Source organism: Microchirus variegatus, assembly GCF_963457635.1.
Source record: "Microchirus variegatus genome assembly, chromosome: 13".
NCBI classification, from domain to species: Eukaryota; Metazoa; Chordata; class Actinopteri; order Pleuronectiformes; family Soleidae; genus Microchirus; species Microchirus variegatus.
The window spans coordinates 25,916,130-25,942,950 of record NC_139814.1 but is presented as its reverse complement, the minus strand read 5'-3'; the positions used below and the strand labels follow the sequence as shown (position 1 = coordinate 25,942,950).

Here is a 26,821-nt window from a genome sequence, read left to right as displayed (position 1 = left end):
GAGACACCGCGCCTCGAGTTGAAGGGCGATGACGTCACCATCCGTTCCAGGAGCAGCACAACAAGGAAGTCCGTCAGTCTCCAGTTCAACCAGTTTTTTGGGTTTTGTTTATTTTTATTTTTTTGTATATTTTTTTGTACATTATCCATGTGGGGGTTTTGCTTTTTGACGGAAACGACAGATGTTTTGCTCGTAGCGCAGGTAAAGAAACGCTTTTATTACATTACAAGTTTTGTCGGCCTTTTCTGACGCAAGTAGTTTGGCGAGCGATAAGGAAAACGGCGGTGTCGTCGCTGTCCAAACATGGCTAACGTAGTAGCTAGCACTTTCATTTTTAAGTTGTAAAAAATACCAAGAGACGAAGGTGAACTTGAGGCGAACAAGTGCGTCGTAAAGGCGACAACAACCCGAGCAAAAGTGGCGTCTAAGTGGGTGTTGTCGTGTCTTAACCGTGTGTTATGTTACGTTATGTTATGCTAGCTTAGTACGTACTTTTTCGTGCCATTAAAACCAACTTAGGGGTTTATTTACTCGTGTATTGGTTATGATTAGGTGATCGAGTATGCATGGTTTATGCTTTGTGGAAGAGAGTAAAAGCTACACATGCTAACTGTCCTGAGCCAAACGAGAAATATGATATCAGTAGATAGTCATTCTGGGTTATGAATAGAGCAGCTTAAGCTAACGTTTATTATCGTTATCGATTAATCTGTCAAACCTGGAAACGGTGACGTTCTCAAATGTCTCGTCTTTGTCCTCGTTCCAACACGATTCAGTGTTAGTGGTTTCGTTTTTACGTGTAGCAAAGAAAACAGAACATAATTCACATTTTAAGAAGCTGAAACAATCAGAAATCCTTTTTTTTTAATCGATTAATTGATGATCAAAATAGTTGACGAGTCATTTAGTGATTGATTAATAGTCGAGTAATTGTTTCAGCTCTAGTTATACAAACTTTCTATGAAGCTTGTGTTTATATAATGCATTATAACACACTGCAAATCATTTATAATTTCATTCATAGTGTTTTGAATCTATTTCCTGTTGAACAGTGCAAAGAATTTTTAACACTGCTTTTTCCAGTATTTTGGGTGCTTCCATTATTTGTCTTTGCACACATAAATTAAATTATTCCAACAAAAACTAGCAGGGTCAAAATGATTAGCCTTCTTTTAAGAACTGACTTTATTGAGCCACAACACAAACCACTGTCTTTGTAAAACTCTAAAATCGCGTTAAAACTGAGGTTTTATCTCCCAGTTTACTCACGGAAAAACAAAATGTAATATAATCTGTTGTGTGTGTGCATCATAATCATCCCACATACGGTATTACAAGGCCAGACTCGAGTGTCAGCTCTACACATTTGCTGATAACCAAGCGAAGATCTATGACATACTATTTTAACACATTATAATCACTGTTAGACCGTGATAAAACGTGATTATGACTCGCTGCAAGTGCACAGTACTCGGTCGGGGGGCTGTTATCGCTGAGCCACTCCGTGGTGTCATTTCTCTTTCACGTTTCAGAATGTCGCTTGAAAGCCTGGAGGAGAGAACGCTGGAGGTGCTGCAGCTGCCGGACACCGTGGACGAACTGTTCCTGCAACTGTACTTTGAGAATAAGCCTCGCTCTGGGGGAGGCCCACTCGTGTCTGTTGAGAAAAAGGGTGACCGTGCCGTACTGGTGTTTGAAGATGCGGCAGGCAAGTGAAAAACATACAGGACGTATATTTATACGTAATTTTTCACGATCTAAATGTTGTTCTTTTTCTTCTGTTGTGATCGTTCTGACAGTTGCTGCCCAGGTGCTGTCTCAGCGCCATGTTCTGCACAATGCTGAGCTGAATGTGAAAAAACCTGCCGCAAAGGACCAGTGCAGGATCTTGCTTCGCGGCGTCACGCCCAACACGAGCACCGAGATGATTGAGCTTTACGTGGAGAACATGACGGGGCTGAATGTAGCAGACTACACGTTATATCCGTCACCGGGGGGAGATGTCATTCTCATTCACCTCCACCAACCCTTATCACAAGGTCTGTCAAATGCTTATATTTCCTTTCTTTTGTCATGTTTTCTGCATGCTATTGTTTAACATATGTCTTCAACTTTACAGATTTCCAAAACCTCAGTGCAAAGTTCTCTAGGAGGACACTAAAAGGCGCCAAGGTAACACTGGAACAGATTGAGCAAACCGACTCTGTTTTAGTGGTGAACCTGCATCCTGGCACCACTCCAGACCTGCTCGTTCTGTACTTTGAGAGCAAGCGAGGTGGCGGTCAGAAGGTGAAGGAGGTCACCATGCTGTCTGAGGGCACAGCAAAGGTGTCCTTTGTCAACCATGAATGTAAGTTTTCCCCCTATAGAACCTTCAAAAAATCTTAACTTTGCATATATCTACTACCGTTCAAAAGTTTGGGGTCACTTAGTGAGGTAAAGCACTTTTTTTCAATGAATATGACACATTTTGAGAAAGAAATACAAATTTTGAGAGAAAAAACTAATTTTTAGAAGACAAATAAAAATTTTGAGGGGAAAAAATGTGGATAAATTTTTTTCAATGAATACGACACATTTTGAGAAAAATAAATACAATTTTGAGTAAAAAGAAAATAAAACTTGAGAAAATAAACTTTTAGAAAAAAATAAATGTTTAGAAAAAAATATATTTTTTGAAAAAAATAAATGTTAAGAAAAAAATACATGTTTAGAAAAATAATAAACATTTTGAAAAAAAAATAATTTTCGGAAAAAAAATAATTTTTGAAATTTTTTTTTTGAAAAAAATAATTTTTGAAATAAAAATTGTGAGGAAAAAATAAATACATTTTTAGAAAAAAAATGTGAGGAGAAAAAAAAATTGAGAAAAAAAGATTCTACATCTCTTTTGATGAATAAACACATGACTTTTAATAGAAAACACACAAACATTGTATAGGTGAGCCCAAATTTTGTGTAGCTCTCTAACCAAAACTACTTTCATTGTCGCAGCTTTAGGCCCGATCCTGGATCAGCGACATGCACTGGAAGGCGCTGACCTAGTGGTGAAGCCGTACTTTGACTTTCTCCAACCAAGAGAGAGAACGTCATCGCCACAGTCTGGAATTGGAACCCAAGATATGACTGAAATAAACTCAGAGGATCTGTGTGATCTTCAGATGCAGACCGGTTCTCCCACGGTGGCGAACAGCCCGTCTTCTCAGACAACGCCACAGCCTCTCGCTTTCCTTGAGGCAGCAGCGGAGGTGATGGAGGAGCAAACTGAGACTGCGGAGACGCCGACGAGCCACGTCGCTGTTGCTGACCCAGTAAAATTAGCTTTGTTTCAACTCAGCCCGCTTTCGCAGAACATTAAAAAGGCTCACCCAGATTTCACCATTGAAGCCAAAGACGACGGCGTGCTCATCGCGGGCACTGACAAACCGATGTTGGATCAGATCAAACACACCATTGTGGAGTGCCTCGGCAACATGGTAGAAGCTCATTTCACCCTGGAGCCAGAGAGCGCTCAGTTTCTTGCGAGGAAAGACGTGCACGAGCGACTGCTGCGCACCCTGAGTCAAAGCAAGTCGCCCTCCATGTACTCTGTGTCGGACACAAAAGTCTCCGTCGCATCATTGACCCACGACTCCGCTGACCAGACGTTTAGCTTTTTGAAATCCCAGATCTGTCGCTTCAGCATCCCCCTGGAGACGGAATGTGAAAGCATGTTATACTGCAGAGAGTGGTCCGAGTTCCTGCAGGCGCTGCCGTTCTCCTCCGTCAAGGTGTCGGAGCAAGGGCGGAACGTTGATGTGTGGACTCTGCAAGGGATGGAGAGTGAGAGGCAGAATGCAATCCTGCAGTTTCTTTACACGCCCATCGAGAAGGAGACGGTGATCCCTATGGAGCCAGGAATGCTGACCTACATGCAGACCTACTGCCACCAGCTCTTGGCCGACATGGACCAAGTGTCCATCTTTCCTCTGGAGGCGGACGGCAACGCTTGTGGGTTAAAGGTACGCGGTGTTTAAGCATAAAAAGACTTCTATATACAGTAGGACACAATAAAGTGCCACCTGCTGAGTCTTTTTTGACAGCACCAAGTGTTGGCGTAGGCGATCAGACAGAAGGAGCGGAGGTGTTCTTGAAGGAGATGAGCCTTTTCTTAGTTTAGCAGCTCATTTTAGTATCAGGGAGCAGCAAACTAAACATATTGGGGTTGCTTTGTATGAGTGGTTGCTTGGTTACCAAAAAAATAGATAAAAAAAAAAAAATTTTTAGAAAGGAAATTAAATTTTTTAGAAGAAAAAAAATTTTGAGAAGAAAAAAAAACACTTTTTTCCAATGAAAATGACACATTTTGAGGAACTTTTTTTACTTTTTAGAAAGGAAATAACATTTTTTTTAGAAGAAAAAAAATTTGAAAAATAAAATTTAAAGCACTTTTTTTCAATGAAAGTGACACATTTGAGGAAAAAAATCATTTTTAAAATTTAATTTTTGAGGGGGAAAATCACATTTTTGAGAACAAAACATTTTAATTTTGAGAACAAAATTTTTTTTATTTGACAGCACCAAGTGTTGGCGTAGGCGATCAGACAGAAGGAGCGGAGGTGTTCTTGAAGGAGATGAGCCTTTTCTTAGTTTAGCAGCTCATTTTAGTATCAGGGAGCAGCAAACTAAACATATTGGGGTTGCTTTGTATGAGTGGTTGCTTGGTTACAAAAAAAATAGATAAAAAAAAATACATTTTTAGAAAGGAAATTAAATTTTTTAGAAGAAAAATTTTTTTGAGAAGGAAAAAAAACACTTTTTTCCAATGAAAATGACACATTTTGAGGAAAAAAATACTTTTTAGAAAGGAAATAAAATTTTTTTTAGAAGAAAAAAAATTTGAAAAATAAAATTTAAAGCACTTTTTTTCAATGAAAGTGACACATTTGAGGAAAAAAATCATTTTTAAAAATTTAATTTTTGAGGGGGAAAATCACATTTTTGAGAACAAAACATTTGAATTTTGAGAACAAAATTTTTTAATTTTGAGTAAAAAAAAAAATGGAGGGTAAAAAAAATTTTTTTGAAAGAAAATTAAAATGTTTTTTGAAGAAAAAATAAAATTTTGAGGAAAAAATACATTTTGAAAAAAAAAATGTTGAGCTTTTTTTTTTTTATTTGAGCAAACTCGAGTTTGAGTGTATCAGCCGTGCAGATAATTTATCCCAAGCTCCTGCTCCAAACAAGTACAGCGTCCACCTGAAGAAGCAGATGTTTGACGGCAGTGGTGCAAAGTCATTTGTTGTCACTTGTGTTCGTCTCTCTCAGATCCATGGCCACGTGACCGCCTGCCAAATGGCCGAGGAGGTGCTGCAAAGCGTGATCGCCTCGGTCTGCACCAAAACCATCACAGTCACCGCTCCGGGACTCACCAGGTTTTTGGACGACGAAGAGTGCAAGAGCCTCCTGAGCCAGATGGAGAGAAGGTTCCAGGTGTATGTCAACATCAAGTACACGCCCTGGGAACATCTGCCATATGGGGTAATGTCACCAATTACGCTACCGTTCAAAAGTTTGGTTTTCACTTAGAAATTTCCTTATTTTAGAAGGAAAAGCACTTTTTTCAATGAATATAACATTAAATGAGTCAGAAATACACTCCATACATTGTTAATATGGTAAACGACTATTCTAGCTGCAAATGTCTGGTTTTTAATGGAATATGTACATAGGTGTATAGAGGCCCATTTGTGTTATCTAATGGCGTTAGGATATTGGATGATTAGAAAACCCTTGTTGAAAACAGTTTTACTGGCTCTTTGGCCAAAGCAGAGTTATTATTTTCAATAAAAATCATTATTTCTAATCTTGTCGATGTCTTGGCTATATTTTCTCTTCTGACTTTTAATGGAAAACACAACAAAAATGGTATAGGTGAGCCCCAAACGGTTGTTAGCACAAGTAGCAGTATCAACATTCTGTGTTTACAGTAATTTTGTACTTGTGATTCCAGGACTTTTTCTCAATCGGATGGGACATCATCGCCCAGAGGAACTTTCACAGAGTGACCGCCGATGATTCTCCACAGGAGTTGAAATCGCCTTCGACGAACCCCATGCAAAATGGCGTCGAAGCAAACGTTGAAGACGGCGTGGCCAACAATTCGGACCACCTCGATGTCATGGACGTCGTCGACCTGTACACGGCAGAGGACCAGCCCAGCCTTCCACGCCAGGTCTCCGATGTCACGGCTGTTGATGCCTCCCAGTCCTCATCCTCGGTGGAGGGTCTGGGAGAGGACGCCCAGCTCTCTTTGGCCATCCAGTACTCGATGGAGTCGAGCCAGTGGTCCCCGGCGTACGAAGAGGAACAGCTGAAAAAGGCCTTGGAGCTGTCCATGATCCAACATGAAGCCTCTGCGTGTGTCACTGCCGAGAGCCCTCAGGTGTATCAAAGGGAGAACATCCTCGATTCTTTTCGGAAAGCGATGGCGGCGGCCAGCACCATCCAGCTCAACGTGTTTGCACCCTACCCCTGCGACCTGACTCGAGTGGACATCGCCTTTGGGAAGAGGGTGAAACAGAATCAGGTGGAGGAGAGGGCGGAGCACTGGAGCCTGAGGAACATCTCCGACTACCACAAGATGTGCTTGGAGGCGATCAAGAGGAAGCACGGCGTGGAAATCCAAGTGGAGTCCACCGTCGTCTCCGTCTCGGGATTCAAGGACTTTGTGTACGGCGGCATGTGCGACGTGAAGCTGCTGCTGGAGAGCATGGAAAAGGCCGTGTCCAACCAGGAGATCCTGAAGACCGTTCGGTGGGTCGCGGTCGACCCGGCCACGAAAGACGCCACCCCGTACTCGCCGGACGCCGTCGTGTACATCGAGAACAGTTGGCGGTTAAAGAAAGACGAGGTGAAAATCGTACTCGACGATCAGCTCTACGTCATTAACTTTGAAAACATGCAAGAAGTCAACAAAGCCTCTGGGAAATCTGTGAAAGTGTCTCGGAGGCTGCTTGACGTGGATAATTTGGAAGAGGACATACCAGGTAAATTCAGATTAAGTTTTGTCTGTGAATCCGCTCGGTTGACACTGGGCTTCCATCCAGTGTGCGAAATACCCATTAATAATCGGGGGGTCCCACGCTGCAGTATTGGCTATTTTCCCTGTCAGATGTGGGCTTGTGTGTGGGCATTTTTTTCACAGCGCCATTTGGAAAGCAATTCATTAAAACATTAAAAAATACAAAATTACAAATAGAATAATTTACATTTTGTATGGTTATAAAGGATAAGAAAGCATGCAAAGTGTATTATGTATGTAGATCATACATGTAAAACTGAAATTACAAAGATCTTTAGGAAAAGAACATGTTTTCCAATGACACTGTAACATGGACGAGTATGGCAAAAATATAAATCACCATTTTTTTTGACTGATATTGAAATCATGATTAATAGACACGATTATTCATTGATTTCAAAACTTGTGTATTTATTGAACCACCAAAACTCAACTTTAAATATAATTTTGAAAAAACAGCCAGAAACAAGCAAAATATAATAATAATTATAGTAAATTAAAATAATGATGGCAATAAAAAACAAAAAATAACCAATCTACTTGCACTTTCTAAGGTGTTTTTCTAGCATAGGAATTTACACTCTATATATATATATATATATATATACTCTTTAGGAATATCACTCACAAAAAAAAAATGCAAAAAAAATGACTACATTTGGCAATATTGGTTCTTTGTAGTTCAGTTTACTGGCTATAAGGCTTCAGTTACTTTTACTCCTGTATTGTACTCCTTGTAATGGCAGTAAATCTGGTTCTGTCTGTCATTTTCCGTCTTTCAGAAGAAGAATACTCTCTGCTGTCAAATCTGCCCGAAGTATCCAAACTGGATCAGGACTCTGAGGAATTCAACACTGTGGTGAAGGACTTCTACGACACCCTCCATCACGCCAACAGCAAGATCCGAATCATAAAGGTTTGTATCGATATTATTTTGACATTCAGTATTAATTATTCAGCAAAGGTGTTTTTGTCGTAACTGTGACGTCTCTCTGTCCAGGTTGAAAAGCTGATGAATCGTCTGCTGTACAGACAGTACAGGCTGAAGAAGGCGAGCGTCGTGCAGCACGCCACGTACCCGGAAATCGAACGCACCCTTTACCACGGCACGGGCGAAGAGAGCGTGAAGGAGATCTCTGTTCATGGATTCAACAGAAGCTTCTGTGGGAAGAACGGTATGTTTTTGTTTAAAAAAAACACAACAAAAAAACAACGGCTCTTCTGCTTTTTGACGCCGTCTAACACGTTTTATCCCCCTTTCACAGCCACCGTTTACGGTCAGGGCGTGTATTTCGCCGTCAACGCCGCGCTGTCGGTCGACGATCGCTATTCGCCGCCGAACGCCAACGGGTACAAGTTTGTTTTCGTGTCGAAGGTCCTCACGGGAGACTTCACCTTGGGGAACCACGAAATGAAGACGGCGCCGCTGAAGATGGCCAGCGATATCCCCCTGAGATACGACAGCGTGACGGACGACATCACCAAGCCGTCGATGTTTGTCATCTTCAACGATACGCAGGCTTTTCCCGAGTATCTCATCACCTGCCAGAAAATCTTCAAGAACTCTTGAGACTGAAGAGTTGTTTTTTTGTTTGCTTTGGTTAAAGAAGTGATTTCTCAGTTTATGGAGAGTATTTTTTCTCAGAATTCTGAGATTAAATTATGACTTTAATCTCAGAATTCGTGCTCTTTTATTTGATTTTGATACTCCTCCGTACCCCCGTAAAAGGGCTAATGTGCTTTATTGTATAGTTGTCTTTTGATTAAAAATGTCTGAAGTGCTTTGCTTCTGACTGTTTATTTTCTCAACTCTCAGTTCTTCACTTTAGAAGAAACTCAAAACAGCTAAACTAAAAAAAAGAGAAAGTGATTTACATGTTCTCTAATTGTTAACATTAAGTCAAAGAAATTTATTTTTTTTGTTTCTAATTATGATAATTTACAACTTAAAGTTTTTGTTTTGTAAAAAAAAAAAATCAATTTGCACTATCTTTATTGTAAAGCAGAAACAGTGTACATCAATCACACCTGTGGTATATGCTCATGGAATGAATTGTAATTTTTTAATAAAAACCAAAATGCATTAAGCTGTCGTAACGTGTGCACGGCGTGAGTAGGAAAAAAAGAAATGGACTTTTTTCCCCTTGGAATCGACCGTTTGTGACGTGAACGCCAGGTCAAATCATATCCGGGGTTCAAGACCTACTTTGCTGCCTATTTTATAAACATGTCTGCAACAATAATCAATAATATTATCTGAGTCAGGTGAGAAAAATGCCGGAAAAAGTAACAATACTACTAACTATTTTTGTATAGTATAATATATGTATATATATAGTATAATTCAGATATAAATGCAATTTTTACCAGACCTCAGGTCTCTTTAAACTGAATGTTATTTTAAACCAAGATTTTGCTTTGGATAACAGGTATGGTTTATTAATTAATGATATTAATAAACAAATTAAAAGTTTATTAATTAATTATATTAATATTATTAATTAATAAAGTAATTAAAAGTGTATTCATATTATTATTATATGATTGAATTAATGGTGTATTCATATTATTATAATATTATTCAATTAAGTAATATTATTTTTCTAGAAATGCGTCAAATTCATAAACATTCTCTGCAGAAAACTGGTTAAGAATTTCTTAATTAAAATAATCAATAAAAGGCAATTTTCTACGTCTTTTAACGGGAAAAAACAAACGTATTCCCTGTTGTTTGCTGTTTACATTTTTATGTATGGAGGGGGCGTTTTGTTTTTGTGGTGGTGGCAGCAACGCGCCTCGGAGCGCTTGCTCTGCCGAGAAACGGAACGGCGAAGAAGAAAAAGAGCCCAACGCAGCCGCAGCACTGCGACAGCTAACAGTTAGCTCTCTCGGCTATGGAATCAGTAAACCACCAATTATGATACCTTAAGTGTGAACAACACCGGAGGGAGGGAAATAAAGCTACAGAATCTGATTACGTGTTTGACATAGGTACGTCGACGAGTTTAATTCATGGTTTGCGGATAATACTCACGGCTTACGTTGCAGGCGCCGTGCCATGCTAGCTACAGTTAGCCGGTTGCTAACGTAGCTTGCGCACCGGTTTGTCAATACGTTCGTTGTGCGGCGCGTGCTCACTGTGGTTAGATCGACACGACTGGCTCTGCCTTTTTAAATGTAATTAAAACAAATTAACGCGACTAATGTGATGTATCAGACAAACACGAAAGGTGACGCTTAAGCATGCTCGATTCGAAAAAATGGCTAGCAGTGACTTAAAGCATTAACAGTGGCACAATAAAGTCGGATGAAAGTGTGTTGTTTTCAACTACACTTCATTGCCCCCACTCAATCTTGAGGTGTCTATTTAACCATGATCATGTTTTTTTTTAATCCTATATACACACCTTATTTGTTATCCTGTAGAAACTGCACTTAATACAGATCTGTCTTTATTGATGTTCATATCTGTCTGTGACTTCTTCTTCTTACCTCCTTCAATAATAACTCCCCAAGGCGAGTGAGTGAGTAAATAGTTGATAGTCAAATGTGCGTAAAATCACTCATCTTCTGCTGCTCTATCCTCCACTCGAGGGTCTGACATAGGTGCAAAAGGTGGGGTCGCCGGTCCATCACAAGGCCACACACACACACACACATAGACAAACAACCGTCCACGCTCACGCTCGCATATGGTCAATTTCCAATTTTGCCCGATCCCCAGGAGAAAACCTTTGCGTTTTAACTCGTCGCTGGTAAAGCTGCGAGGGATTGACTTGAGTTTCCTCGGTCCCTCAGATGCTGTGAGCAGCCGTCCAGGTCCAGGATGTATGCTGTGTACAGACAGGCCCACACCCCCACTGCAGTGGAGTTCTCCGTCTACTGCAACTTCATATCCAGTAAGGAGAAGAACCTGGTGGTCGCGGGGACGTCTCAACTCTTTGTGTACAGGATCATCCACGATGTGGAGGTAACTCGATCTCCCCGTGTCTCGTCAAAGCTATTTGTGGTGTAAGATCTGTGTCTAAAACATCTGTCTTTTTTTTTTTCAGAGTTCGTCAAAGGCCGACAAATCTGCAGGTAAGTCTGGGTTAGTCAAACAAATACGATATACGATCTTGTGTAAGCGTCCTCTGCTCCAACGCTACGCTGCCAACCCTTTTACAGATACCAAATCTCGTAAGGAGAAGCTGGAGCAGGTGGCGTCCTTTTCTCTTTACGGCAACGTGATGTCCATGGCCAGTGTGCAGCTGGTGGGCGCCAACAGAGACGCGCTTCTCCTCAGTTTCAAAGATGCCAAGGTATTTGCCCGCCGAGCTCTCCTCTGACTCTCTGAATATCTAACTGTCTGAAAAGGATTTTTTTTTTCCTCACGTCTCGGTGCATTTGTTCCCTCCGCAGTTGTCTGTCGTGGAGTATGACCCCGGGACGCATGACCTCAAGACCCTGTCTCTTCATTTCTTTGAGGAGCCAGAACTCAGAGTATGTAGCAACCAGAGCGAGATACTATTTGATATGTATTACATTGCAGCACATGTTAAATTAAACACTTCTTTTCAGGATGGCTTCGTACAAAACGTACACATTCCCATCGTCCGCGTCGATCCAGAAAACCGCTGCGCTGTCATGCTCGTTTATGGCACCAAACTCGTGGTGTTGCCGTTCAGGAAGGACACGCTAACCGATGAGCAGGAAGGTGGAGTTGGAGAAGGGTATGTTTGCATTTCCCGATCCGTGCTGGTTATTGGTGGGAATCCCCCCCCCCCCCCCCCCTAAAAAAAATTAGCTGTATTAGGGTGAATTCCAATTCCTTGCTTAATCCTCAATCTCAAAAATGCGCTCCCTCTAGTGCAAGTGCTGTCCCGATTCTCAGAAAAATTAAGTTGAGGGGCGAGTTTAAGGGCTGTATCGCCCTCAATATCGAGATTTTCCGAGACCACCCTTGAGAGCAAGGGCTACCCAGAATGCATTGCCTGTTTTGCCATAACAAAGATGGTGCCGAAAGCAGCTAAACGAGTACGCTACAAATGAAGTATTTTCTTTGTTAATAGAGATATAAAAATGATGAAAACCATTGTATTATCTTAGTTTAGGCCCATATTATGGATTACTGACGTCATTGTTGCATAACATTTATTTTTATTTTACGATCTTTTGTCAATAGCGATGGTTTGCTATGGTTTACTTTTCAATAAGTCGTGGTGTGTGGTAACTGTCAGCTGAATATTTGTATGAGTATCATCTTATAACTAACTGACAACCTAATAACTTGACTGACAAACGGATCAGAATAAATAATCCTGACGTAAATTTGTTCTTCTTCTTCTTCTTTTTTGGAGTTGACAGACTGGAGGCAGCTTTCGCGTTATTCTGCCCCCTACAGTCTGAAGACGTATCTGCATTTAAGGGGTGTCCCATTTCTAAGTGACAAAATAACCCTCGACACTTGCTTTTGAGGGCCAGTTAAGATTAAGGGTTGAGCTTGAGGGTTAAGATAGGAATTGGAATTGGCCCTTACATTGTCTGTGTGTCTCCTCTGCAGGCCTAAATCCAGCTTCCTGCCCAGCTACCTCATCGACGTGCGTGAGCTGGACGAGAAGCTGCTGAACATCGTCGACATGAAGTTCCTGCACGGCTATTACGAGCCCACGCTGCTCATTCTGTTCGAGCCCAATCAGACCTGGCCTGGGTCAGTCTTAACGATTTACTCACGTTTCCGTTTCGAGTCTTATCCGACCGCGCTATGCTTTTTAAACGTCTCGTTTATCACTTTTTTTTTTGCTAGGCGCGTGGCCGTGCGTCAAGACACTTGTAGCATCGTCGCCATCTCCCTCAACATCATGCAAAAGGTCCATCCTGTCATCTGGTCTCTCAGTAATCTGCCGTTTGACTGCACGCAAGTGATGCCGGTTCCGAAGCCCATCGGTGAGCTCTATAAATGATATATACGAGCTTCTACAAATATCCGCCCTATGAGGAAGTGTTGCAGCTAATGTCAAATCCTTTGCAGGTGGTGTGGTGGTGTTTGCTGTGAATTCCTTGCTGTATTTGAACCAGAGTGTTCCGCCGTATGGAGTCGCTCTCAACTCTCAAACAGTCGGCACCACAGCCTTCCCGCTGCGTAAGTATTGTGACCCGAGAAAACAGAAAACACTCTCTCGCACATATATATATATATATGTTTCATCCTCAATAATCCACCATTTGTTGATGCCTGTGTGTTCTGCTTGTGCAGGTGTACAGGACGAAGTGAGGATCTCGCTGGACTGTTCGCAGTCTGACTTTATCGCCTATGATAAGATGGTTATCTCTTTGAAAGGAGGGGAAATGTAAGTCTTCGTAATAACCCATAAAACGCGTTTATTTTATATCAGCCTCTGACCGTTTTCCTGTTCCCGTCGTCCTGCAGTTACGTCTTGACCCTCATCACAGACGGCTTGAGGAGCGTGAGAGCGTTCCACTTCGACAAAGCCGCCGCCAGTGTCCTGACAACCTGTGTAAGTTCAACTTCAAGAGTGTGAAGTGTGGAGAAACATGCAGAGTTTAGTCTGGCTTACGGGTTTTAAAGTGCTTTAATTGAGGGGCTGTCCTCGGGAATCATAAAATGTACCTGACAGTCAAACATTCAGCAAAGTGCATTTTACCTTCTATTCATTTCACATCATAATTATGCTACAAGCCCAGAAAAAGTTCAGTCATAAAAAGAAGAAATGCCATTTACTGAAAGTAAACACAAAAATTTACGCAGACCTATTTTTTTTTTTTTTTTTGCTTTCAAAGCTTCTCGTTATTTTAGAATTTTACTCAAAAGAAAGACGCAGATTGTCAGATTTAAATCCTGAATATGAGCTTATATCATGTGCCATATTGTGGGGTTTCTTCCTCCTTCCTGCAGATGGTAACCATGGAGCCCGGCTTCCTTTTCCTCGGTTCCCGCCTGGGAAACTCTCTGCTCCTGAAGTACACAGAGAAACTCCAGGACACGCCGCCAGAGGAGGGCAAAGAAAAGCAGGACAAAGACAAACAGGTGTGACTTTGTTATAAAGCAAGACTTTATTTTTTTACTTGTTCTATACTTCTCTTTTACACCAGGAAGTTCTGATAAGGGACTTTCTTTAAAAAGCAGTGTTTACCAAAGAGTTGATTCAATCTGTGGTGGTTGCATGGGTTTGCACTAGAGGTCGGATTTTTAAAGGCCAATGATAATGAGGATTGTTTGACGCATGTATGTTTTTATTCATTTTTTATTTATTTATCTCTCATATACAGCACTCGGCTGTTGTCGTTTTTTAAAGTCAGAGGTCGATTGGAGCGATCGACCTCTGTCTCCCCGAGGAATAAAACACAGAAATTAAAAATCGTCACAATATTCCAGGAAAATGTGTGACAACATTAATTTTGATGATATATTAAAAAAAAAGTTTACGATGCGTTTAGTTGGGAAAAAGAATTAAGTTTATTTATACTTTTCCAATGAGGTGATGCTTATTATGTTAAAAGTGCATCTATTACCACAGGTTGGTAGCAGCAAAAGCTATTAAATAGCCACACCGATTAATTGGTCGACCTCTAGTTTTGTGTAGTAGACTAGTAGAAAATGGTTTGCAGATTAAGTGTGAACGACATGCACTTTATTACTGAAAAGATTTCTGCTCATCATTAACACATCGTCATTTCAATCCTTGAAACTTCCAGGAGGAACCACCGAGCAAAAAGAAACGACTAGAATCCTCTGCCAACTGGACTGGTACGTTCAACGTTAACATGTTTAATGTTTTTAGTGTGTGTGTGTGTGTGTGTGTGTGTGTGTTATAGCTTGTTAAGCTTTTCTTTGTGTTGACAGACGAGGTGGATGAGATTGAAGTGTACGGAAGTGAGGCGCTGTCGGGCACTCAGCTGGCCACCTACTCCTTTGAGGTAGGAGCTTTTAAAGCTTCTCTACGTGTTCTGTTAAATGCACGTCTCTCATATATAAATGTAACAAGAGTGATCTTTTATACTTTCAGGTTTGCGACAGCATACTCAACATTGGACCGTGCGCCAATTCGTCCATGGGAGAGCCTGCTTTCCTGTCAGAGGAGGTACATGCAGTAGTGTTGTTTGTTTTTAGGTCTATTAGGTCACACGTTTGTATGTACAGCACTTTGTTTCAGCTGTTGTTGTTTTTAAAGTGCATCTATAAATAAAAATGTTGATTAGCGTTTACTGACTGTGACTTTCTGTTACCTACAGTTCCAGGGCAACCCCGAGCCTGACCTGGAGGTCGTCGTCTGCTCTGGTTATGGCAAGAACGGTGCACTGTCTGTGCTTCAGGTAAGTTCTCCTCACTCACTTGGGCTGTTGTTGTTGTTGTTGTTGTTGTTTTTAAGCTTAAGTGTGTGCATGACTGTTGTTTCTGCACCGTCCTAATACCTGTGGTCGTGAGGGCCGTCTGCCGCAGGTGCAGTGACGGTGCTATAGAGAAGGTCTGGGTCTACCAGGGCTGCTTCAGAGATCGACGAAGTAGCCTGTAAAAAATCCAGACACATCGATACACAAACGAAAGCTTGCGTGATGCGCTTTTTTATTTTTACTTTGTTTTTTTTTTTTACGTCAAAGCCTTTGATTTGTTTCCATTCTGTTTCTCAGAGAAGCATCCGACCCCAGGTGGTCACCACGTTTGAGTTGCCGGGCTGCCACGACATGTGGACGGTCATCTCGAGCGAGGTCAAGGAAGACAAGAAAGTATGCACCGGTTCTGCTCGATGAGTGATTCTTTTTTCTTTTTAACTTGTTTTGAAACTATAATGTGTGTGTTTTTTCCCCTCCCCCCAGGCTGCTAAAAATGACGAGATAGAGGACGGGGGGACGGAGACGGAGAACAGTGAAGAGGGCGAGGAAGGAGGAAAGGGAAAGGAGGAGAAGGAGAAAGAGGAGGAGAAGAAGACAGACCCTCCGCTGGAGGACGACAAAAAGAAGCACGGCTTTCTCATTCTGAGCAGAGAAGATTCTACCATGGTAAAAAAAAAAAATAAAAAGTCACATCCGCACACTGATTTATTGAATACATCATGTGATGGAACTTGACTGTTGTTGTTGTTGTTGTTGTTGTTGTTGTTGTTGTTGTTGTTATTGTTGCACAGATCCTTCAGACAGGTCAGGAGATCATGGAGCTGGACACCAGCGGTTTTGCCACGCAGGGACCCACCGTGTTCGCCGGAAACATCGGCGACAACAAGTACATCATCCAGGTGTCGCCTATGGGCATCCGACTGCTCGAAGGAGGTAAAGTGAAACCGTTTATCAACGATAATAATAATAATAAAATAATAAAAATCAAAGAAAACATCCAACTTGAAGTTTTTTACTTGTGCTTTTCAGTCACACAGCTCCACTTCATCCCCGTGGACCTGGGCTCTCCCATAGTGCATTGCTCCGTGGCCGACCCTTTCGTCGTGATCATGACGGCCGACGGAATTGTTACCATGTTTGTGCTGAAGATTGACTCGTACATGGGGAAGACGCATCGGCTGGCTCTGCAGAAACCACAGATCCCAGCTGTGAGTCGATCGGTCTTCACTTTACACACACACATGCACACACACACACACACGCGCACACACGTCCATGTAGGGCTGGGCGATATGGACCAAAAGTCACATCCCGATATATTTAGGCTGAATATCGATATGCGATATTATATCCCGATATTTTTTGTGAAATTATGACACGTCACAAGTAGTTTTATTGAAACCGGCTATTTCAGTGAACAGTTGGAAAATCAAGTGAATATATAATAAACACAGGTTTCTTCACCTGGTTCATGAATAAATCCTCAGCTGTTCGAATAATAAAATGTAAACTGCATAACAACAGGAGTATCTTTTTTGAAATCAAAGCTCCGTCAGGAACTATATTGACAAATGCGATATGGTCTAATTCCATATCACATTTAAAGATACGTCGATATATTTTTTCTATCGATATATCGCTCAGCCCTACGTCCGTGCGTATTGTCACTAATAAGATTTCTTCCTCCACAGCAATCGCGTGTAATTACCTTGTGCGCGTACCGAGACGTAAGCGGCATGTTCACCACGGAAACCAAAGTCAGCTCGTCGGCCAAAGAAGACAACGTCATGAGGAGTCAGTCCGAGGCAGAGACCGTCATCCAGGAGCTCTGGTAAAAAAAAATTTTTTTTTTACCGATCCTCAACCAATTATTTTTCCATTAATCGAGGACACAGTATGCAAAATTATTATTATTATTTATTTATGTATTTATTATTATTATATAATGAATTAATCAACATATAATAAGAACATTTGAAAATTAATTCAATTTTTTTTATTTCAGTTAATCTGATTTTTTTTTTTATTTAAAAAAAAAAAAAAAAATTAAACCTTTTTAATTTATTGATTTTTTTTTTTTTTAATCTGATTCCTCAATTAATTGAGGAATAATCGGTAAATACTCCATTACCAAAAATATTCGATAGCTGCAGCCCTAGTAAGCTACATTAAATCAGCTTACATCAATGTTTACGCTAGCGTGTGCCAGCAGCGTTAGCATTAGCAACCGGATGCTATCGGCTCAGATGCTGAATCGTTGACGACGTGCTGTCCCGTGGTTCCACTGCACCTTGTTGGCTTCTTGTTTAAGCGTGAAATGGTCGCACACTTTGGACATTTGCTGCCTTTTTTACGGGCCGCTTCACTCGCCGTCTCCGTGTGCGTCTGTCAAAAACGGTCCGTGTGGAACAATGAACACGCCGCGCGAGGTTTAAAACGAATACTTGATGCAGATTTTTTGGTTTTGTTGAGTTACTCGAGTAATCGCTGCAGCCCTAAACACAAGCTGATGGCGAGACCTGGTATTTATGTAATGACTTTGTGTGTGTGTGTGTGCAGTCACGTAGTGGACGACGAGGAGGAAATGCTGTACGGCGACGCCAACGCCAGCGCCAACTCCGCCAAGGACGAAATGAACCGCAACTCCGCGGCCATGTCTGGAAGTGACGGAGCCTCGAGCAAAGCTGAGCCCACACACTGGTGCATGATCATCAGGGAGAGCGGTGTCATGGAGGTATGTAATCATACGATATTATATACAGCACAGGGTATGGTTGGTGACGGTGTAGATACTTACCATGTGTTTGGTTGCAGATTTACCAGCTGCCCGACTGGAGGTTGGTCTTCCTGGTGAAGAACTTCCCCGTCGGTCAGAGGGTGTTGGTGGACAGCTCGTCCGGACAGTCCGCAGCGCAGGGGGGGGAGGGGAAGAAGGAAGAGGTGACTCGGCAAGGAGAGATTCCCTTAGTCAAAGAGGTGTCTTTGGTTTCACTCGGCAACAATCACAGCAGACCGTATTTATTGGTGAGTTTCTACTTTCAACTTTGTTCACCTCCGCCGAGAGGTGCATGTTTTTTCCCGGAGTTTGTTTGTTTGTCTGAATGTTAGCAACATAACTCGGATTTGGATTAAATTGTCAGGAAATGTCCGCAATGGGACCAGGAGCAAGTGATTACATTTTGGGCCTGATCCGTAGACGCTATCACTATTTTTATCGCTATTTTGTGGAGGGCTGAGCTGCCTTGGTGGAGGTCTGCTCTCTCCGAGTGCTTCTTGTTATTTTTGTGTGTCTGTGTAGTTTCATTTAAAACCGTAGTGTATAACTTTTATATATATATATACAAATGTGTTTTGGGCTGAAACAAATACTCTATTTTGATAATCACTAAATCGTTTTGACTGAACTTTTCAGCTTCTTAAATGTGAATATTCTCTTCGTTTCTTTGCTCCATATAACAAAGAAATCACCATTTCTAACATTTGAAAGACATTTTATGACATTTTATGGACCAAACGGTGACTCCATGATTCGAGAAGGTAGACGACGGATGAATAGATTATGAAAATAAATGTGTTACATTCAAACCATTGTCAAACGAGTTCAGCTCCACCCGAGTCTCACTGTGTTTAGATGTTATTTAGCACTGCACACAGGAAGTGCTTTGTTTTTACGTCAAGACAAACGGCAACGCTGTAAAGTAAAGGGTTTCATAAAAAGAAAAGAAAAGGCCTTGACTGAATAAAAACAGTGATAACAAATGTTTTTTTTTCTTGGTTTTCCAGGTTCATGTGGAACAGGAGCTTCTGATCTATGAAGCGTTCCCGTACGACCAGCAGCAGCCACAAAACAACCTGAAAGTCCGCTTTAAGAAGGTATCAGATACAGTATATATATATATATGTGTGAGGTAACTAAGTCAAACCCTGGAGTGAATCGTAAAACCGCTGTCGCTCTACTCTTCGACGCAGGTGCCGCACAACATTAACTACAGAGAAAAGAAGTCAAAGCTCAAGAAAGATAAGAAGGCTGAGGGCGGCGGCGGCGCAGAGGAGAGTGGAGCTGTGAAAAGTCGCATTACCAGGTTCAGATACTTTGAGGACATCTCTGGATACTCAGGGGTAAGAAGGGTATTTTTTTACACATATATATATATATATATATATATATATATATCAGGATATGAGAGGCTACATATTCCTGATGTTCCCGTTGTTTTGTGCATCTCACAGGTGTTTATCTGCGGTCCGTCTCCTCACTGGATGCTGGTCACATCTCGCGGAGCTTTGCGGCTTCACCCAATGACCATCGATGGCTCCATCGAGTCGTTCTCGCCGTTCCACAACATAAACTGCCCCAAAGGCTTCCTGTACTTCAACAAACAGGTAACCAGAGCGTGCGATTGCTTTGCTTTAAACCACAGGTGTCAAGCTGCTGGCCCGCGGGCCATATGCGGCGCACCAATCGCTTACATGCGGCCCCCAGATTAATATTATGTTATCATGAAAACATGGCCCACGATCTCAGTGTCTTTTAAACACAGTGTTTAGCTGAGGCTCAGCTGCCAGCGAGGTGACAGAATAATATATGATATATATGTTTGTTAGCAATGTTAGCAGAGCTGTAGAAGGTTGTAGGTTTTGCAGAATCAAAATGGCATGACCATGGCCACCAATTCGCCACGATACAGGAAGTACCCTATAACTTCTGCATAGATTGAGTTCCACCTAATTTCCCGAAACTTGGCGGGAAGACCATGGCCTCAGGAAGTCTGCCTTTTTGAATTTCTGCAATTTGCAAATCTATGTACGATTCTACATATCTACGTACGTTCCTATAAATCTATGTAGGAGCAATGTTGGCAAAATTGTCGAAAGGTTTTGCGGATTCAAAACGGCGTGACCACGGCAACCCTTGGCAATTTTAGACCATTCGCCACGATACAGGAAGTGCCCTATAACTTCTGCATAGAATGAGTTCCACCATGGAAGACCATGGCTTCAACTCAACAGGAAGTCTGCCTTTTTGCTTATGCTTTTCTGATACTGACACACATTTCATTGTATTTATTGTTTTGATTTTCCTGAGGATGGAAACTGAAGCCCAGAGGATATTCACAAGTCAAGTTCTCTCTCTCTCTCTCTGTGCTGCAATGTTATTATGGACAAATCAATAATGCCAAAAATCTGCCTTTGTTCATTTAGACTTGGATCCGTTTTTCATTGGTGCATCTTTTTTTTGTGCGTTTCTCCACAGGGTGAGCTGAGGATCAGCGTCCTGCCCACATATCTGTCCTACGACGCCCCCTGGCCAGTCAGGAAAATCCCGCTGAGGTGCACCATCCACTACGTCTCTTACCACGTGGAAACCAAGGTGAGTTCTCCACTCACAGCGTCAACAGAGCGTGGCACAAATTTATGCCGAAACACAACATTTCCAGCGGAATAATATCATGCAAATGAGCCAAACGCATATCGAACGGGGGGTTGTTTGAAAAAAGTTTTGGAAGGAAATCCGTCTTGTGTTGAAAGTTTTCCCACTGCAGGAGGGGAAGGAAACACAGAATGAGTGAGGGTGACTTTGAAAGGAAGAGAAAGTCCTTGATGTGATGATTCTGTGTGTGACTGTCGGTGTCTCTCTCTCTCTCAGGTGTACGCTCTGTGCACCAGCGTAAAAGAGCTGTGCACTCGTATCCCCAGGATGACGGGAGAGGAGAAGGAGTTTGAAACCATAGACCGAGGTCAGTACGACAAAACGCCCACAGATTATTAGATTAATTCTACGTCCACATGGACGCTGGGTCACAGCGTGTTCCAAACACAAGGGTTTTTGTTACACTTGAACACTCGAAATATGCATTTGTACAGATAGTACTGGCATTTTAAAATGACTATTTCAACTCTTTATTCATTATATTAGGGTCCAATTTGTCCGTTTTTTGGCCAACTACTGTAACAGTTCATAAAGTGGTTAAAGACCCAATTTGTCAGTTTATTATTCAGTCGTTAGTGAAGTAGTTAAATCTTTCAACTATTTCTATTATTATCTAGTTTTACAAATTCTCTTTTAAGTAGAACATTGTGATTTATTTATCTTACAGTTTTGCTCTGTTATTAGAAGATTATTCATGAGCTTTTCAGCCACTCTTTATTCAAATAACACGAGTTCTTTTTTGTACTTTAAAGCTCACACAGAGTGGTGCTGTTGCACATATATGTTAGTTATGGAGGTCTACTTACATACATTAACTTGTTTTTATGGTCAAAAACCTCCTAGTTGCTGTAAACGAGCCGATAGAAATCCCCTTTTCTGACGCTGTTTCCCAGCCGCGATATTTCAGACTCAACTCTCGCACCCAGAAGACGGAGTATTGTCATTGGCCAGTACCCGGAAGTGACATATTCAGCACACCCGCTCTCAGAAGCACAGCTCCCCCCTCTGGAACGGTGGATGCACTGCTCCTCATTATCAAAACATTGTTTTAACAGTGTTTAAAAATAGCTTCTTCACGACTCCCCGCCGCAGTCCCTTTGACGACCTTTGACCCGGAGTCAGACCCAGAGTCAGAAGACACTGTCGCTCGTGAAACACCTCCACAACGGACGTTATTCTTCTTCTGCGGTTCAATGTACCCAAACCGGATGTGCCCGGACTAGTGCCCGGAGCAAGAGGATCTGCTGTTCAGGAGAACCGCTGTTTACGTAACCGGACCGGGTTTTTTCAGAGATCTCGCTGAGCCCGAGATTACAATAAAACACAGCGTTCTCAGCAGTGGCTGAACTGTTTGTTTAGAACCGTCAGGGCTTCATAAACAAGGTAATGACGCAGATACACACTAAAAAACAGCGTTAATTGGAACTTCCGGTCTAGGTCCGCTTTAATAAATAATATCGCCAAGGTTATTTTGATCGTACAACCAATGGCAACCCCCCATCAACGCATTAGCAGACATGTAAACTCGTCTAGATTTTTTATTTTACCGTCTGTTTCTCTCGTCCTGCAGACGATCGTTATATTAATCCTCAGCAGGAGAGGTTCTCCATCCAGCTCATCTCTCCAGTCAGCTGGGAGACCATTCCCAACACACGGTAAGAGCTATATATATATATATGTATATTAATTTATATATAGATACATATATATATTATATTGTGTCTATCTACACAAGGATCGACCTGGAGGAGTGGGAACATGTGACCTGCATGAAGACGGTGGCTCTGAGGAGTCAGGAGACGGTGTCAGGGCTGAAGGGCTACATCGCAGCCGGGACCTGCCTGATGCAGGGGGAGGAGGTGACCTGCAGGGGGCGGGTGAGCAGCACACACATATTGTGATGAACAGCTGGAAGAAGGAAAGTGGTGTCATCATTTCTGTTTTAAATGATTGTGTGTGTGTGTGTGTGTAGATATTGATCGTGGATGTGATTGAAGTGGTGCCAGAGCCGGGCCAGCCCCTCACCAAGAACAAGTTTAAAGTCCTGTACGAGAAGGAGCAGAAGGGACCGGTGACGGCGCTGTGCCACTGCAACGGATACCTGGTCTCCGCCATCGGACAGAAGGTGCCAAACACTGCGTTACAGCAGCCATGATGGTCACGCAGATGCGGCAGATACGTTCACGTTACCAGCCACATTATACAAAATCGGATTAATCGCAGGTTTAACGGTTCACCTTTTTGCAGCTGAATGTGACCTTTTTGCAGACCGCCATATTAAGATGTGTTCCTTTATTGATCCACCTGACACTTTAAGTTCTCAGTGTATGATCTAGGACTGCGAAAAATTGAAATTGGTGGATTTCTGTGTCCTCAAAGCCCTGAAAAACACCTGATCCAAGCTGCAGCTGAGTCACTTGAGCCCTGTGATCTGAACTTAAATTAGTGTCGTAGTGTAGAAGTGAAACCAGCATGCAATTTGTTTATTTACACCTTCTATTGTAACATATAAGGACCCATTCACTCATTCACTCGGCTGAAATCGATAAAAACATGATAGATTATTTGTGATGTCAAAAACTGATGAGCAAAACACTGGGACAAATAAATAAATATAAATGTGTATAACAGCCTCTGTGCTCCTTCAGATCTTCCTGTGGGTCCTGAAGGACAATGACCTCACCGGCATGGCCTTCATCGACACTCAGCTCCACATCCATCAGATGATCAGCATCAAGAACTTCATCCTGGCCGCCGACCTGATGAAGAGCATCTCACTGCTGCGGTACCAGGAGGAGAGTAAGACGCTGTCGCTGGTCAGCAGGGTGAGCGACTCGCACCGTATCAGAATTAAGACGTCAGGCTGTTTACAGCGCATATAAAAGCACACAACAAGCAGACCTTAGTGTTGTTAAGAGCTTTACTAGAATGCTGTGGTGTGTGGAGTCTTCATTTAAGATGTATGACTTTTGTTTTGGCTCCAGGACGCAAAGCCACTGGAGGTTTACAGCATTGAATTCATGGTGGATAACAACCAGCTCGGATTCTTGGGTAAGATTTTGTATTTTATTGCCTGTTATTTTGAAAGAAATTCAATTGCGTTTGCAAAAGAAAGTCACTTTTTTTTGTTGTTGTTCCGTTTCCCTTCCAGTGACGGATCGAGACAAGAACATCTATGTATATATGTATTTACCTGAAGGTAACGACATGCTTCTGACACCCTGGTTTATTAGAGATAAAGAAAGTGTTGTTTATAATAATCAAAATCAACAAAATGTATATAACAGAAGGAGGATTTTTAACCGCAGTTTGAATAGAAATTGAAATCAAACAAGAGACAAACAAAAGCTAACGTACATTAACGTTCAAAAGTTTGGGCTCACCTATACAATTTTTGTTGTGTTTTCCATTAAAAGTCAGACTTTTAATCATCAAAAGAGTTGCAAAATGAATAGAAAATATAGTCAAGACATTGATAAGATGAGAAATAATTATTTTTTTATTCAAAATAACTGTTTTCAAGGGTTTTCTAATCATCCAATAGCCTTCTCACGTCGTTAGCAAACACAATGTACCATTAGAACACTGGAAATGGGCCTCGATACACCTATGTAGATATTCCATTAAAAAGCTAGAATAGTCGTTTACCACGTTAACAATGTACAGAGTGTATTTCTGATTAATTTAATGTTATATTCATTGAAAAAGAGTGAAGAAACCACAGCTTTTCAAAGCAAATGATCAGAGACAGAACATCAGAGATGAGCAGCCAACACAGAAAGCACCGTACGATGCTGTGGGCTACATATTCACATACAAGTCAACATCTAAGTGTATCTATCTTCTAACTCTGTGGTTCTGTCTGCAGCTAAAGAGAGCTTCGGAGGACTGCGTCTGCTGAGGCGAGCCGACTTTAACGCCGGCGCTCACATCAACTCGCTGTGGCGGATGCCGTGCAGAGGAGCGCTGGACACCGGCAGCAAGAAGTCGCTGACCTGGGACACCAAGCACATCACCTGGTTCGGTAAGACGATATTTTCTCTCACTGTTATAATTGCACTTGATGATATTATTGCGATTGTAGATGACTCCTCCACTTGCTCCTTCCTTTCCCCAAGTGTCCCAGGGAACTATGGTGGCCTTCACATACCACAAAGGATCATCGTTTACGTGGAAAGCTTCTCTTTCAAAGTAGAAGCAATTATACACCTACAGTATATTAACCTTTGGTTCCAATATGAAAGGTTTCTGACTGAATTCAATTTCTTTGTCTCAAGAGCTACAACTGCCCATCACCCTTTTCTAACACAAGATACCAGGTCCTTTTGTGTATTGTATATTGTGTAATGAGGACCTTCCTACAACATCCGCAGGGAGTCGGCTCCCCGATACCTACAGTAGACAAAGAGGTGTGAAAACACAGCCTGGAAAGGCAGACTCCTTTGTATTATATTGGAGGAATGCGAAATGGGAGTTGCTCAGGTATAAATGTGGAGGGCTAAAGCCCAATTTATACTTCTGCGTAAAGTGCGCAGAGACTCTGCGTCGACGCAGAGCCTGTCGAAGAGCCTCGTCTCCGACTGCACAAAATATTTTTTAAGTGTCCGTCACTCCGTCAAGGGACAGCGGAGACGGCAAGAGCTGCGATTGGTCCTCAGGACAGGCCGAGCGAAGCTGCTCTGTGCCGGCTCACAGTGCGCACCGAGCGTCCACAGAGGCGGAGCTCATCCCCGCCGATAACGCCGCTGCCGAACTATAAATACGTCATATCTTAACTTAGACTCTAAATGGCTAATTTCTCGCCTCAAATTATCTTAAAACTGCGTTCCGTGAGACAGAAAAGTGAGAAACGGCCACTGTTTCAACAACAACAGTCTTTCTCTCTCTTTCTTTCTCGGACACCATTGCTCACTGTAGCCTGAAGCAGAACAACCTTGCGCAGCGACCCCTACTGAACGGGCGTGAAATTGCAGCGCGTGTCCGTCACCACGACGCAGAAGTATAAAAGGCTCGAGGCGTCTCCGCGGTGACGCAGACGGATAACGCATTACGCAGTCGGAGAAGTATAATGTGGCCTTAACTATGCTCTGGGTCTTTCTCCAGCTCGGATCACTCGTGTGCAGATTTACCTTTTCCTTGCAGAGAAAATAAAACCTTGTCGGCCGGCAGAAGTTCTCTATTTCGTTCTTCACCAGCAGCAGAGAATTTCCACAACGGCACCGATACAGATGTTCTTCTGTTAGATAATGTTGTTTATAACTGATGTGACGGCTTGCATCGAGTGAATAGAGGCTTGTAAAAAACAGTCAAGTGTTAAAATAGCTTCATCTGTTTCTACAGCGACCCTCGATGGAGGTGTTGGCTTGCTCCTCCCCATGCAGGAGAAGACATACCGGCGACTGCTGATGTTGCAGAACGCCCTGACCATCATGCTGCCTCATCACGCCGGTCTTAACCCGAAGGCGTTCAGGTCTCACATCCGTACTTTATTATCCTCACATAAATGAGAGAGAGAAGCTGGAGTTGGAGAAACGGATGTGTAAAATGATTGCGTTTTTTTTGTTTCCAGAATGCTGCACAGCGACAGGCGCGGCCTGCAGAACGCCGTGAGGAACATCCTGGACGGAGAACTCCTCAACAAGTACTTGTACCTCAGCACCATGGAGCGCAGCGAGCTCGCCAAGAAGATAGGAACCACTCAGGACATCGTGAGTTCACGAGCACGGATTGAAGAAGTTAAAGTAAGTGAAGATATTCCCCCCTTGTGATGTGATCATGTCTCTGTTTTCTCTCCAGGTTCTGGACGACCTTCTGGAAATCGACAGAGTAACAGCTCATTTCTGAGCCACATTCCCCCCCCTCCACCGACGTCTCTTCCACTGACTGCTGTTTTCTATCGAGTGTAAGCAATGTTTTGTACGGTCGTCTCTGTGAAAACCTCATTTAGTTTTTTCTTACATGTCGCGACAAAAACAGAGGGCAGTTGTGTTTTCTTA

The 26,821-nt window shown here is 42.3% G+C and overlaps 2 protein-coding genes across 2 annotated transcripts; both read left to right on the top strand.

Annotated features, from left to right (window-relative positions):
- The first annotated feature begins 49 nt into the window (after nucleotides 1–49).
- parp10 (poly(ADP-ribose) polymerase family member 10) lies at nucleotides 50–8,787 on the top strand. Its single transcript, XM_083900037.1, has 10 exons — nucleotides 50–201; nucleotides 1,533–1,708; nucleotides 1,800–2,039; nucleotides 2,120–2,350; nucleotides 2,995–4,001; nucleotides 5,308–5,520; nucleotides 5,993–7,028; nucleotides 7,846–7,979; nucleotides 8,064–8,238; nucleotides 8,329–8,787. The coding sequence occupies exons 2-10, from the start codon at nucleotides 1,534–1,536 to the stop codon at nucleotides 8,631–8,633; spliced, it is 3,516 nt and encodes a 1,171-aa protein (XP_083756163.1). The 5' UTR covers nucleotides 50–201; nucleotide 1,533; the 3' UTR covers nucleotides 8,634–8,787.
- Nucleotides 8,788–9,934: 1,147 nt separating this feature from the next.
- cpsf1 (cleavage and polyadenylation specific factor 1) lies at nucleotides 9,935–26,669 on the top strand (the record flags this gene model as incomplete). Its single annotated transcript, XM_083899612.1, has 38 exons — nucleotides 9,935–10,054; nucleotides 10,862–11,033; nucleotides 11,116–11,143; nucleotides 11,231–11,364; nucleotides 11,465–11,545; nucleotides 11,624–11,775; nucleotides 12,606–12,752; nucleotides 12,849–12,988; nucleotides 13,074–13,184; nucleotides 13,299–13,392; nucleotides 13,473–13,560; nucleotides 13,959–14,090; nucleotides 14,759–14,810; nucleotides 14,907–14,980; nucleotides 15,070–15,144; nucleotides 15,296–15,376; nucleotides 15,692–15,787; nucleotides 15,878–16,060; nucleotides 16,186–16,327; nucleotides 16,424–16,602; nucleotides 17,086–17,225; nucleotides 17,954–18,128; nucleotides 18,209–18,418; nucleotides 19,178–19,267; nucleotides 19,364–19,513; nucleotides 19,625–19,777; nucleotides 20,649–20,765; nucleotides 21,042–21,132; nucleotides 22,396–22,480; nucleotides 22,561–22,702; nucleotides 22,798–22,950; nucleotides 23,474–23,650; nucleotides 23,810–23,876; nucleotides 23,977–24,024; nucleotides 24,694–24,849; nucleotides 26,166–26,295; nucleotides 26,395–26,533; nucleotides 26,622–26,669. Exons 2-38 carry the CDS (start codon nucleotides 10,890–10,892, stop codon nucleotides 26,667–26,669), a joined length of 4,404 nt encoding a protein of 1,467 aa, XP_083755738.1. The 5' UTR covers nucleotides 9,935–10,054; nucleotides 10,862–10,889.
- Nucleotides 26,670–26,821: the final 152 nt, after the last annotated feature.

Coding starts and splice junctions, on each gene's coding strand:
- parp10 (XM_083900037.1), top strand. CDS start 1,534: ATGTCGCTTGAAAGCCTGGAGGAGAGAACGCTGGAGGTGCTGCAGCTG. Junction 2,351..2,994: donor GTCCTTTGTCAACCATGAAT/GTAAGTTTTCCC, acceptor TCATTGTCGCAG/CTTTAGGCCCGATCCTGGAT. Junction 4,002..5,307: donor GCAACGCTTGTGGGTTAAAG/GTACGCGGTGTT, acceptor CGTCTCTCTCAG/ATCCATGGCCACGTGACCGC.